This window comes from Mustelus asterias, unplaced genomic scaffold, assembly GCF_964213995.1.
Source record: "Mustelus asterias unplaced genomic scaffold, sMusAst1.hap1.1 HAP1_SCAFFOLD_3458, whole genome shotgun sequence".
Lineage (NCBI taxonomy): Eukaryota > Metazoa > Chordata > Chondrichthyes > Carcharhiniformes > Triakidae > Mustelus > Mustelus asterias.
In genome coordinates, this window is record NW_027593403.1 from 1 (window position 1) to 13,804 (window position 13,804).

General features: G+C 53.6%; 1 protein-coding gene across 1 annotated transcript in view; it reads right to left on the bottom strand.

Moving 5' to 3' along the window:
* Positions 1-811: 811 nt before the first annotated feature.
* LOC144490582 (prolactin receptor-like) overlaps positions 812-13,804 on the bottom strand; it is a gene marked incomplete at both ends in the record, with an annotated part of 32,179 nt that continues 19,186 nt past the window's right edge. Inside the window, 3 exons of the mRNA XM_078208294.1 lie at positions 812-911; positions 2,697-2,838; positions 6,881-7,047. Of these exons, the coding sequence (XP_078064420.1) occupies positions 812-911; positions 2,697-2,838; positions 6,881-7,047 (409 nt within the window). The remainder of the gene's footprint in view (positions 912-2,696; positions 2,839-6,880; positions 7,048-13,804) is intronic.

Genomic DNA, 13,804 nt, shown 5'->3' on the forward strand with positions numbered 1-13,804 from the left:
GGGGTTGGGGCCAGGTGTGTGTTGGGGTCAGGAGTCCAGGAGGTGTGGCAGGGTCTGGGGGTCAGGGGTGTGTCAGGGTTAGAGGGTGTGTCAGGGTCGGGGGTCAGGGGGTGTGTCAGGATCGGGGGTCAGGGGGTGTGTCAGGGTCAGGGTTGTGGTGTAATGGGGTTGGGGCCAGGGTGTGTTGGGGTCAGGAGTCAGGAGGTGTGGCAGGGTCTGGGGTCAGGGGTGTGTCAGGGTTAGAGGGTGTGTCAGGGTCGGGGGTCAGGGGGTGTGTCAGGATCGGGGGTCAGGGGGTGTGTCAGGGTCAGGGTTGTGGTGTAATGGGGTTGGGGCCAGGGGGTGTGTTGGGGTCACGGTGGGGATTGTGTCAGGTCAAGGGGTGTGTCAGCATTGGGGGTCAGGGGGTTTGTCAGGGTCAGGGGTCAGGAAGTATTTTGGGTCAGGGGGTGTGTCAGCATTGGGGGTCAGGGGGTGTGCCAGGGTCAGGGGGTGTGTCACGGTCAGGAGTCAGGGGAGTGTTGGGGTCGGCGGTCAGGTGGTATGTTGGGGTCAGGGTCAGGTAGTGTGTCGAGGTTAGGGGGTATTTTGGGTTGGGGGTATGTCAGGGTCAGGGGGTGTGTCAGAGGTCAGGGGGTGTGTCAGGGTCAGGGGTTGTGTCAGGGTTGGGGGTCAGGGGGTGTCGGGCTCGGGGTCAGGTGGTATGTCGGGGTCAGGGGTCAGGGTCGGTGACTGGGATAGTGAGCTCGGGAGTGTGTGGTTTTATGTTCTCCACCTGGTCAATCAGATGTTGTGATAGTTGATCCTTTACCTGTCAAACTTCACGATGAAGACACCAATGAGAGTGAGGCTGATGAGACAGGGCAGGATGGCGATCCCAGTCCGCAGAGAAGTCATCATTATACCCAGGGCTGGGGAGCAGGAAGGAGCTGATTAATATCCACACACTCTCGGCTCAAACTCCCTGTTTTATTACCAGTTCACTCCCAATATTTACACTCGACCTCTGCCCTGTTTGGCAATTCTCACCTCAGTAAATTGCGTTAGTCTAACTTCAGCTATCGGAACAATGTTAGAACTGATAATGAAGGAGAGAATAGCAGTCACAATCCGATCCAGCAGAATGGTGAAGCAGAAATCAGATCAACCAAATTTACCAGAGTTTTACAAGAAGTATCAGCCAGAGTTAGATAAAGGGGAACCACTCAATCTCTGTCCCAGTGTCTCCTCTCACTCTCTCCTCTCGGTGCTGTCTGTCTGTCCCAGTGTCCTCCTCCCACACTCTCCTCTCGGTGCTGTCTGTCTGTCCCAGTGTCCTCCTCCCACACTCTCCTCTCGGTGCTGTCTGTCTGTCCCAGTGTCCTCCTCTCACTCTCTCCTCTCGGTGCTGTCTGTCCCAGTGTCCTCCTCTCACACTCTCCTCTCGGTGCTGTCTGTCTGTCCCAGTGTCCTCCTCCCACACTCTCCTGTTGAATGGGTGGGATTTGGAGAAATTGTATTCATAGAGTTATAGATGTTTACAGCATGGAAACAGGCCCTTCGGCCCAACTTGTCCATGCCGCCCTCTTTTTTAACCACTATGCTAATCACAATTGCCCGCTTTGGCCCATATCCCTCTCTACCCATCGTCCCCGTGTAACTGTCTAAACACTTTTTAAAAGACAAACGTTTGGACAAAATGTGAAAATATATTGACTATCTAGCTGATCTGTGCCCCTCATTATTTTATAGACCTCTATAAGATCACCCCTCATCCTCCTACGCTCCAGAGAAAAAGTTCCAGTCTACCCAGCCTCTCCTTATAACTCAGTCCATCAAGTCCTGGTAGCATCCTAGTAAATCTTTTTTGCACTCTTTCTAGTTTAATAATAGTGTGACCCGAACTGTACGCAGTATTCCCAAGTGCGGCCTTTCCAATGTCTTGGACAACTTCAACAACATGTCCCAACTTCTGTATTCAAAGTTCTGACCAATGAGGTTTTAAGAAAATGGAACCTGAGATAAGGAGGAGTGAATACATATTTAAGAAAATAGATATTTAACTGAGCAGTGAGTGGCTCTGTGGAAATCCCTGAAGACCATCTCCAGTGTCAGGGCTGGTGGAAGGTCTGAATGTTTCTAATCAGAGGCAGCGCCCCGTGTCTGAGGAAACACTTTCCTTTCTGATCCCCCGTTTTGGTTCCACATCAATTGTCTGACAAGTTGTTGAGTTTATCTTAAACAAGTGTGTGTGACTGGGCTGATATTTCGTGGATTCTGATAGTTAAAATCTACATGGGTGTCTGTCACTAAAAAGCTTAAATGTTTCCTTTGAACTCTGCAGGTTTCTTGGTGAGGGTTTTCTTGGGACTCTTTTAACGATATAATTCTAATCTTTGTGCTTAAGTTCTGTTTATTTTTAATGCGTATTTAAAACTCCTTAACATTCGAAAGGTGCTACTGGAGTCTGTGCTTTGGGGGTCAGTGGCTCTTCCTCCTTATTTTCAGAAATAAATCAGGGCATGATCAGTGAGACAGACATTCCTCGAGGGTGTGACTTCCTCAGCAATAATCTCAGAACAGTCACATTGCAGGAAATTTAGGATAATCCACCCACATCTGGGAGTGCGGACATTCCAGACACCCTATTCACCAGGAATGCCCCCTATCTGTGACAATTGGTGTGGATATTCAGTCTGACATGGAAAGTAACTTACCACGGGGGGTCCTGATGCTGGCCAGCGGACTCCATTCACTCCACAAGCCGTGATCCACTTTGCAATGAACTTGGACAATGTACAGGGAGTCCGGCTGGAAACTAAAGATCGTGAACTGAAGCTCAAGGCCGACATAAAAATACTGCGGAGAGAGAGGAGAGGGTGTGAGAGAGAGAGACAGAGAGAGAGAGAGAGGGTGTTAGAGAGAGAGAGAGAAAGAGACAGAGAGAGAGTGAGGGTGTTAGAGAGAGAGAGTCAGAGCCAGAGAGAGAGACACAGAAAGAGAGACAGAGAGAGAAAGAGAGGGTTTTAGAGAGAGTCGCAGAGAGAGAGAGAGGGTGTGAAAGGAGAGGGTGTTAGAGAGAGGGAAAGGAGAGGGTGAGAGAGAGAGAGGGAGATGATGATGACAGGCGATGATTTGGCTCTGTTTGATTTGTCTGATTCTCGGCGAGTCCTTTGAGCTGCAGCTGAAGAATCTGTGCTGCGACAGGGAGCTGCGGGAATCTGCTCTGAGCGCTCAGACTCAGCATCAACAGACCCAGCAGCGGGTGACCGAGGGGATCATCCAGCCCAACACTCTGCCCCTCTACAGGGTTACATTCACAGCCAGGTCCCTGGAGAGGGAGCATGCGGAGTGGGGCAGGGGTGGGGCATGGGGGTGGGGTGGGGTCGGGTGAGGTGGGGCATGGGGATGGGGTGGGGCATGGGGGTGGGGTGGGGCATGGGGGTGGGGTGGGGTAGGGGTGGGGCAGAGCGTGGGGCAGGGTGGGACATGGGGCAGTGTGTGGGAGTGGGGCATGGTGTGAGGGTGAGGTATGGTCTGGGGGCGGGACAGGTTGTTGGGGGCGGGGCAGGTTGTTGGGGGCGGGGCAGGTTGTGGGGGCGGGGCAGGGTGTGGTGGCAGGGCAGGGTGTGGGGGCGGGGCACGGTGTGGGTGTGAGGTATGGTCTGGGGGCGGGACAGGTTGTTGGGGGCAGGGCAGGTTGTTGGGGGCGGGGCAGGTTGTGGGGGCGGGGCAGGGTGTGGGTGTGAGGTATGGTCTGGGGGCGGGACAGGGTGTCGGGGTGGGGCAGGGTGTGGGGGTGGGGCAGGGTGTGGGGGTGGGGCAGGGAGTGGGGGCGGGGCAGGGAGTGGGGGCGGGGCAGGGTGTGGGGGTGGGGCAGGGTGTGGGGGCGGGGCAGGGAGTGGGGGCAGGGCAGAGTGAGGGGTGGGGCAGGGTGTGGGGGCGGGGCAGGGTGTGGGGGCGGGGCAGGCTGTGGGGGTGGGGCAGGGTGTGGGGGCGGGGCAGGGTGAGGGGTGGGGCAGGGTGTGGGGGCGGGGCAGGGAGTGGGGGCAGGGCAGAGTGAGGGGTGGGGCAGGGTGTGGGGGCAGGGCAGGGTGTGGGGGCAGGGCAGAGTGAGGGGTGGGGCAGGGTGTGGGGGCGGGGCAGGGTGTGGGGGCGGGGCAGGCTGTGGGGGTGGGGCAGGGTGTGGGGGCGGGGCAGGGTGAGGGATGGGGCAGGCTGAGGGGCGGGGCAGACAGAGGAGGGCGTGGCAGGTTGTGGGGGGTGGGCCCGGGTGAGGGGCGGGGCCGGGTGAGGGGCAGGGCAGGGTGAGGGGCGGGGCCAGGTGTGGGGGTGGGGGAGGAGGTAGGGGCGGGGCAGGGTGTGGCGGCAGGGCAGGGAGTGGAGGCGGGGCAGGGTGTGGGGTCGGTGAGGTTGTGGGGGTGGGGCAGTGTGTGGGGGTGTGGCAGGGTGTGAAGGCGGGGCAGGGTGTGGGGGCAGAGCAGGGTGTGGGGGCGGGGCAGGTTGTGGGGGCGGGGCAGGGTGAGGGGGCGGGGCAGGGTGTGGGGGCAGGGCAAGGTGTGGGGGCAGGGCAGGTTGTGGGGGCGGGGCAGGGTGTGGGGGCATGGCAGGGTGTGGGGCAGGGCAGGGTGAGGGACGGGGCAGGGTGTGGGGGCATGGGAGGGTGTGCGGGCGGGGCAGGGTGTGGGGCGGGGCAGGGTGTGGGGGCGGGGCATGGTGTGGGGGCGGGGCAGGGTTGGGGGCATGGCAGGGTGTGCGGGCGGGGTAGGGTGTGGGGCGGGGCAGGGTGTGGGGGCGGGGCAGGGTGTGGGGGCTGGGCAGGGTGTGGGGGCGGGGCAGGGTGTGGGGGCGGGGCAGGTTGTGGGGCGGGTCAGGGTGTGGGGGCATGGCAGCGTGTGGGGGCGGGGCAGGCTGTGGGGGCGGGGCAGGGTGAGATACGGGGCAGGGTGTGGGGGCGGGGCAGGTTGTGGGGGCGGGGCAGGGTGTGGGGGCGGGGCAGTGTGTGGGGGTGGGGCAGGCTGTGGGGGCGGGGCAGGGTGAGATACGGGGCAGGGTGTGGGGGCGGGGCAGGGTGTGGGGGCGGGGCAGGGTGTGGGGGTGGGGCAGGGTGTGGGGGCGGGGCAGGGTGTGGGGGCGGGGCAGGGTGTGGGGGTGGGGCAGGGTGTGGGGACGGGGCAGGGTGTGGGGGCGGGGCAGGGTGTGGGGGCGGGGCAGGGTGTGGGGGCGGTGCAGGGTGTGGGGGCGGGGCTGTGAAACCGGATTTGAGTTGCTGGTTCCCGGGCAATGTGGGCTGAGGGACCCGGGCAGCCCCAACTCCCTCCTCGTGTGGTCACTCTCTCGGGAATCTCTCCTGGTGCTTCTCTCTGAACTGTAACCTCTGTGAGAAAGTCAGCTGAACTCTCCCCAGCATCGCTGTCCTGTTCGTTAACCAGATCCATCCCAACCCCAGTCACATTGTCCTCATCAATGCAGAGTTTATCCTTCAGAAGGTTCTGGATGTGGCCACTCAGTCAGTCTGCTCACACTGCAGCCTTGGGAGAGCGGGATCTGTGTCCCAGTCCGGCGGGAAGCAGATACAGAGAGAGAGCGAGATCCAAGGGACATTCTCCACAAGAGAACCCAGGGTGACTCTGTCTAACATCAGGGGATCAGCGACAGGTTTTCCGGGACTTCCTGTCTGTTTTATCACTTACTCAACTCTGCTTTATCTGGTTTATTATTTTGTAAATAGAGTGAATGCGAGCAGGCTTTTTCCGCTGAGGCTAGGGGAGAAAAAAACCAGAGGGCATGGGTTAAGGGTGAAAGGAGAAAAGTTTAAAGGGAATATTAGCGGGGGGGGGGGCTTCTTCACGCAGAGAGTGGTGGGAGTGTGGAATGAGCTGCCGGATAAAGTGGTAAATGCGGGGTCACTTTTAACATTTAAGAGAAACTTGGACGGGTTCATGGATGAGAGGGGTGTGGAGGGATATGGTCCAAGTGCAGGTCAGTGGGACTAGGCATAAATAAAGTCTAACAGAGCGTCCTTCCCAATCACTCACTGCACCTAAACCAGGAACTCCACCTTCCCCATTTACTTTAATCCGTGCCGCTTTCTAATAACCCACCGGCTTCACATTGCTCATTTTGTCAAATATGTGCGGGTTTGGTGGATTGGCCAAGGTAAATTACCCCTTAGTGTCAGGGGATTAGCAGGGTACAAAAGGATCGTGAATGTAGCCCAATCCATCACGCAAACCAGCCTCCCATCCATTGACTCTGTCTACACTTCCCGCTGCCTCGGCAAAGCAACCAGCATAATTAAGGACCCCACGCACCCCGAACATTCTCTCTTCCACCTTCTTCCGTCAGGAAAAAGATACAAAAGTCTGAGGTCACGTACCAACTGACTCAAGAACAGCTTCTTCCCTGCTGCTGTCAGACTTTTGAATGGACTTACCTTGCATTAAGTTGATCTTTCTCTACACCCTAGCTATGACTGTAACACTACATTCTGCACTCTCTCCTTTCCTTCTCTATGAATGGTATGCTTTGTCTGTACAGCGCGCAAGAAACAATATTTTTCACTCTATGCTAATGCATGTGACAATAATGAATCAAATCAAATCAAATATGTGGGGTTACGGGGATAGGGCCTGGGTGGGATTGTGGTTGGTACAGACTCGATGGGCTGAATGGCCTCCTTCTGCACTATCAGGATTCTATGATTTCCTGACAGGGAGAATTTTAAACAGCCAGTGAGACAGAGAGAATGATATCAGAGAATGATTAAACATTGTAAAGAGTTCAGAGACAGCAGACAGATTTCAGTGAGGTTTGGAGGTTTATCAGTGGAATCATTCTCGTTAACGGGTTGTGTTACTCACACACCCGTGACAATGGACAGACAGAGAACAGCCTTTACCTCCCATTCGCTCAGCTGATTGGCTGTCAGGCGCAAATCGTACTTCAGGTTCATCCAACCAGACAGCACGTCAGCGAGAACCGGGGGTGACCAACGAACCAAGAGGAAGAATTTCCCATCGCTTTGCTTCATCTCCACACTCACATTGCTTGGAGGATCGGGTTGAACTGTAAAGGAGGTGCAGAGACTCAGGAGCGACTTCACCACCGCATCGCACCCGGTTTCCAGTGAGGTGATTCGGAAACCCGGGAGTGAGGGGACGAGTGGGAATGGCGGCGGTTTTCACACCCATTCCCATCCCATGAATGGTCACTCCATGAACATGCATTTCATTGTAATTAACACAAAACTCTCCTCAACGTCCCACCGAGCTTCAGAGTTAAAAATAAAGGGACAGTATGGACAAGTTGGGCTGAAGGGCCTGTTACCATGCTGTGAACCTCTATGACTCTATGACCTCACTTACTCAAATGACTTCATTCGTGGCAGCTGCAACCAGCAGGGAGGTAGGCCACGATATCCACAGGGCTCCGTGTTGTGTGGGGGGAGGGGGTAACAGAAGCGTTGTTGCATTCTGGGTCGGGTGGGGTCGGGGGGGGGGCGGCCTGCGTTTGTGCAGTGGGAGGGGGAGAAAAAGGTGACGACTGTGTCTGAACGCGGGTCCTCGGGCTGCAAGCAGCACCGCAACAGTGAGGTGGCGTTCATGTGGATGCTGCGGGGGAGGGGGCAGCAGCACTGGGGCAGCACTGGCTGGGGGGGGCAATGGGAGGGTGTAGGGGGATGAGGGTGGGGGATGGGGGCGGTGGGACCGATGGGGGTGGGAGGGGTCGGGAGATAGTGGTGGGGGGATATGGGGGATGGGGGTGGGAGGGGTGAGGGATGGGGGTGGGGGATGGCGGCGGTGGGGGCGACAGGGGGTGGGAGTGGTGGGGGACGGGGTGGGGGATTGGGGCGGTGGGAGGGTGGGGTGATGAAAATAGGACACTCCAAAAGATGGGGCGGGGGTGTTGCAGACTGCCGCCAGGGTCATGGGGGAGGGGGGGGTGAGGGACACTCTGCCATCAGGGGAGGGAAGATGAGGTGGAGGGTATGCGAGGGTGGAGCCAGGGTGGGTGGAGTCCGTGCGGAGGTTGAAACCGTGGGGGAGGGTCTCCAATGTCGGTGGAGGGTACGGGGAGGCTGTGTCCGGGGTGGAGACGGGGGGAGCTGGCAAGAGAGCTGCTGTTTTTAACCAACCGCACACATGCGTATTGCAGCCTCTGATGCAGGCTGCTGGCTCTTGGGTAATTTAGGTCATGTGCCCCCGATAGGAGGGGATCAGATTTTGCTGGGTTTTATTGTCTAAGTGGATAGCATCGCAGATTAGAACTCACCCAAAAAAGCAATCTCAAACTCTCTCGCTTCCCCGCTCACCTTGGACTTTCGTTGCAAAGATAGACCCATCAGACTCCAGATATTACTCAGTGTCACACTGACTCAGAGAGTGCCGCTCTGTCAGAGGGTCAGTACTGAGGGAGTGCCGCACTGTCAGAGGGTCAGTACTGAGGGAGTGCCGCTCTGTCAGAGGGTCAGTACTGAGGGAGTGCCGCTCTGTCAGAGGGTCAGTACTGAGGGAGTGCCGCACTGTCAGAGGGTCAGTACTGAGGGAGTGCCGCACTGTCAGAGGGTCAGTACTGAGGGAGTGCTGCACTGTCAGAGGGTTAGTACTGAGGGAGGGCTGCACTGTCAGAGGGTCAGTACAGAGGGAGTGCCGCTCCGTCAGAGGGACAGAACTGAGGGAGTGCTGCACTGTCAGAGGGTCAGTACTGAGGGAGTGCCGCTCTGTCAGAGGGTCAGTACTGAGGGAGTGCTGCACTGTCAGAGGGTCAGTACTGAGGGAGTGCCGCACTGTCAGAGGGTCAGTACTGAGGGAGTGCCGCACTGTCAGAGGGTCAGTTCTGAGGGACTGCCGCACTGTCAGAGGGTCAGTGCTGAGGGAGCGCCGCACTGTCAGAGGGTCAGTGCTGAGGGAGTGCCACACTGTCAGAGGGTCAGTACTGAGGGAGCACCGCACTGTCAGAGGGTCAGTACTGAGGGACTGCCGCACTGTCAGAGGGTCAGTTCTGAGGGACTGCCGCACTGTCAGAGGGTCAGTGCTGAGGGAGTGCCGCACTGTCAGAGGGTCAGTGCTGAGGGTGTGCGGCACTGTCAGAGGGTCAGTTCTGAGGGACTGCCGCACTGTCAGAGGGTCAGTGCTGAGGGAGTGCCGCACTGTCATAGGGTCAGTACTGAGGGAGTGCCGCACTGTCAGAGGGTCAGTACTGAGGGAGTGCCACACTGTCAGAGGGTCAGTACTGAGGGAGTGCCGCACTGTCAGAGGGTCAGTACTGAGGGAGTGCCGCACTGTCAGAGGGTCAGTGCTGAGGGAGTGCCGCACTGTCAGAGGGTCAGTACTGAGGGAGTGCCGCACTGTCAGAGGATCAGTACTGAGGGAGCGCCGCACTGTCAGAGGATCTGGATAACCTCTGAACTGGAGACAAGATCTAATCAAAGTGGACTGGGAGCAGATATTTGGAGGAAAATCCAGAGCAATGGGAGTCATTCCGAATGGGAATAGGGAGAGTACAAAGCCACCATGTTCCCATGGAAGTGAAGGGTGGGAGCAAAAAGTCTAGAGAACGCAGGATGTGACAGGATATACAGGGTTTGCTAAGCACAGAAATGGGAGGTTTGTGCCAGATACAGGGGGCTTGACACAGTGAGTACCCCGGAGGAGTAATAGAAAGTGTTGGAGGGTAATTAATAAATAAATAGGGAGAGCAAAGAGGAGGCAAAATAAAGAAAACCCCCAAGGTGTTTTATAATTATATTAAGAGTAATAGTGTACCCAGGGAAAGACTAGGGCCCCACGTGGCGATGTGTGTGTGGAGCTGGAAGATGTAGCTGAGGTTTTAAATGAGAGGGAAGCAGGGCGGGACTGTGATATAACTGAGCAGATTAGCATTGAGAGGGAGGAGGTGTTAGTGTGTTTAGCTGGTTTGAAAGTGGATACATCCCCAGGCCCAGATGAGATGTATCCCAGGCTGCTGTGGAAGGCACGGGAGGAGATTACAGGGGCTCTGATGTTAATTTTTAATTCCTCTCTAGCTATAGGAGAGGTGCCAGAGGACTGGAGGACAGCGAGTGTGGTACCATTATTCAAGAAGGGAAGTAGGGAAAACCAGGTAATTACAGCCCAGTGAGTCTAACGGTGATAGGAAAATTATTGGAAAACATTCTGAGGGACAGAATGAATCTCCACTTGGAGAGGCAAGGATTAATCAAGGATAGTCAGCATGGCTTTGTCAGGGGAAGTCATAGCGAATAAATGTGATTGAATTTTTCGTGGAGGTGACCAGTGTGTAGAGGAGGGCAGTGCAGGTGATGTAGTCTATGTGGACTTCAGTAAGGCTTTTGACAAGGTCCCGCATGGAGACTGATCAAGAAGGTTAAAAGCCCGTGGGGTCCAGAGTAATATCGGAACATGGGAATTAGGAGCGAGAGTGGGTAATTCACCCCTTCGAACCTGCTCCACCCTTCTATACGATCACGGCTGATCTCTATCTCATCCTAACTCCACTTCCCTGCCTTTTCCCCACAGTTCTTTATCTCGCTTTTGATCAAATATTTTATCCGTCTCTTTCTTAAATCGATTGATTGATTCTGCATCCACTGCTCTCTGGGGCCGTGAGTTCCAACGCTCTGTGAGAAGCAGCTTCTCCTGATCTCTGTCTGGAACCTCCCTCCCTCTTACTCTGCAACTATGACCTCTTGTCCGAGACTGTTCTAGAAGGGGGAACATTTGGTTAACATTTACTTTATCAATCCCGTTGAGTATTTTATATGCCTCAGTCAAATCCCCCCTCATTCTTCTGTACTCCAATGAGTACAAGCCTGAGCTACTCACCGCTCCTCCTTCAATCAGTCTGATGAACCTCTTCTGAACCGCGTCCAGTGCCACTGCACCCTTCCTCAAAGGTGACCAATACTCCAAGTGTGGTCTCACCAATGCCTTATACAATTGTAACAACACTTCTCTATTTTTATACTCTAAACCCTTTGCAATAAATGCCAAGGTTCCATTGGCCTTCCCGATAACATTCTGCACCTGCACACCCACTTTCTGAAACTCATGCACAAGGACACCCAGATCCCTCTGCACAGACGCCTTTTGAATCTGTTTCCCATTTAAATAGTAATTTGCCCTTTTATTTTTCTGGCCAAAATGGATAACCCCTGAATTTATCCACATTAAACTCCATCTGCCAAATTCTGGCCCATTCCCTTCGTCTGTCAATATCCATCTGTAAACTTTTTATCTCCTCACAGCCTGCTTTCCCATCTATTTTCGTGTTGTCGGCAAATTTCACGAGTCTGTAGTTTTCCGAGTGTTCGGAAGTTGCCTCCATTGGCATTGGGAATGCAGTAATTTAACATGCATGCTGGGTTTCTGAGGACAGGGGAACCTGGTGGTGTCATGTTGAGCTTTGTTTGTGGGACAGGTGGGATATAGCTCCTAGGATTCCCGGATGAATTTTAGTCTGTGCGTCCAGTTCTCTCCTCCACACCTGCAATCCTGAGCACTCTCTCCTGTGATCTCTCTCTCCCCCTCCCTCTCTCTCTCGCATGCTGGTTTGATTACCTCTCCCTATTCCCTCCTGGTTGCTGGAAATCTGTCCTGGTTTTGCCAGTTGGGAAGCTCCACTTTAAGGAAAAGATGGGAAAGACAGTGCTGGAGAACAGAGCCAGGGAACAGTGCCGAGTTGAGAGATTCACTGAGGCATTGTTATGGTTGTATTTCCTATTCCCAGCTATGGCTATAGCACACCGACAGTAACACTGCCTCCTTAGGGAACAGTCACACCCTGGCTCATTCCCCAGGACAATGCCTTGACCAATCAGAGTCGACCTGCCTAGCTTGGATTTGAACAAAGTTGGGCAGTTAACTGTTCCATGCTGCATTCTCCGTGGCAACACCTCCACCAATCGGAGTCCACTTGCCAAACAATCAGCGTTCTCTTTTCATAAGCAGAAATTGCTGTTTCCCTTTTCCATTTGAAAGATATTTGTGACTGGCCTGATGAGTGCAAGATGGAAAACTTTGACCTGCCTCTTCTTTCAGCCATACTCCAGCTCCATAAGGACCAAATGACAAAAAGAAAACAATAAAATAAAGAAACGGAGATTCAGCTGCTGAATAAAAACACTGAGGAACAATCAGCGATTAGGAAGGAGGTGCCCGGGATCAGAGAGGGAGATAAACCACTCAGCAAAGCAAAGAGGAAATGTGAAATTATTTTATAAAGCAACAGAAATCAGAATGGCCAACTATTTCGTACGGGTTTCAGGAACAAAGGAATTAACCATGAAGGGATCAGCAGGATAGTACCAGGTAGGATAAAGCTGCCACAGTCCCAGGTGACCCTAGGCTGTGATTTAACCTGAAGATCACCACTCCCCAGGTGAGGGACAAGGCAGGATCTTCATGAATAACCTCAGCTGGTATGGGAATTGAACCCATGCTGTTACTCTGTGTCACTAATCAGCCATCCAGCCAGCTGAGCTAAACCTACCCCCATGCCACAAAGCCCCAATTAACCAAAACCACGGATGCTGAAGGAGAAATAGCAGAAATATTAAACCAATAATTTTCTGTGGTATTTACCAGGTGGGTGCAATAAACCAGATGCTGAATAATGAGAAGCCCAATCAGATAAATGTATTTAAAACATCAAAAAGGATGTATTGAATAAACTAAATAAACTGTGAGAATGAAGACCCTGGTTCAGACTCAGTGAACCAAGCGAATGGAAAAGAATCGAGGGAAAGGATAACAGAGGCAATGCTTCACATATTTAATCATTAATTAGAAAAGGGGGTAGTGTCAGAGGTCTGGTGGGTAGCTCTGTTTAAGAAGGGGATGTAACATAAAGCAGCCAGTTTATCATCAGGAGAAGGAAAATAATGCAATCCTTACTAAAGGAGAGGATAGAGAGACATCTCGAAATGAGAAATAAAGCAGCAAAGAGTCAGCTTGAATTTCAAAAGGGAAATCTTGCTTGTCCAACCTTCATGACATTTTTGAGGCAGTGACAGGGAGTAGACAGTGGTAATGATGTAGATGTAATTTATCTGGATTTTAAAACTCCTTCAATAAGGTGCCTCAGCAATGAATAAGGTTCGAGAAAGTGGATTCCGGGGAATCGCGGTCGAAGCGTTTGTTAGCTGGCTTCAATACAGAAAGCGGGGAGTGGGAGTAAAGGTAGGAAGTGAATTTCCACAAGGATCAGTGCTGGGGTCACTGCTGTTCACAATTTACACTCATGATTTGTTATCAAAAACACTCAGTCTAAATTTACAGATGATACCAAACTGGAGGCTAGTTACTGAGAACAATAACCACTCATTATAGGAGGGCATGAATAAACTTCAGATTGGGAAAATAGTCAGGAAATGAAGTAGAATGCAGATAAATGTGAGGTAGCAGTTTGGTAGAAAAACAGGGAGGCTATTTATTACTCAGAAGGTGCAAGTCTCGGTGGGTAGAGGAACAAAGGACCGCAGAGTAAAAAATACACCAAACACTGAAACTGAAAATAAAAGCAAAATATTGCAGATACTGGAAATCTGGAATAAAAACCAAAAATCTGGAAAAACTCAGCAGGTCTGACAGTGTCTGTGGAGAGAGAAACAGAGATAATGTTTCGAGTCGGGATGAGCCTTTGTCAGAGCTGAGGAAGCTACCTGAGCAGCTGGGAATGTTCTAGTAGTTTCTGTTTTTTATCGAACCATGCTGGGGCCACACCTGAGGTTATAGAAGAACTGGAGACAGAGCAGAGGAAATTCACAAGGTCCCTCGTGGCAGACTGGTACAGAAGGTGAAGTCGCATGGGATCAGAAGTGAGC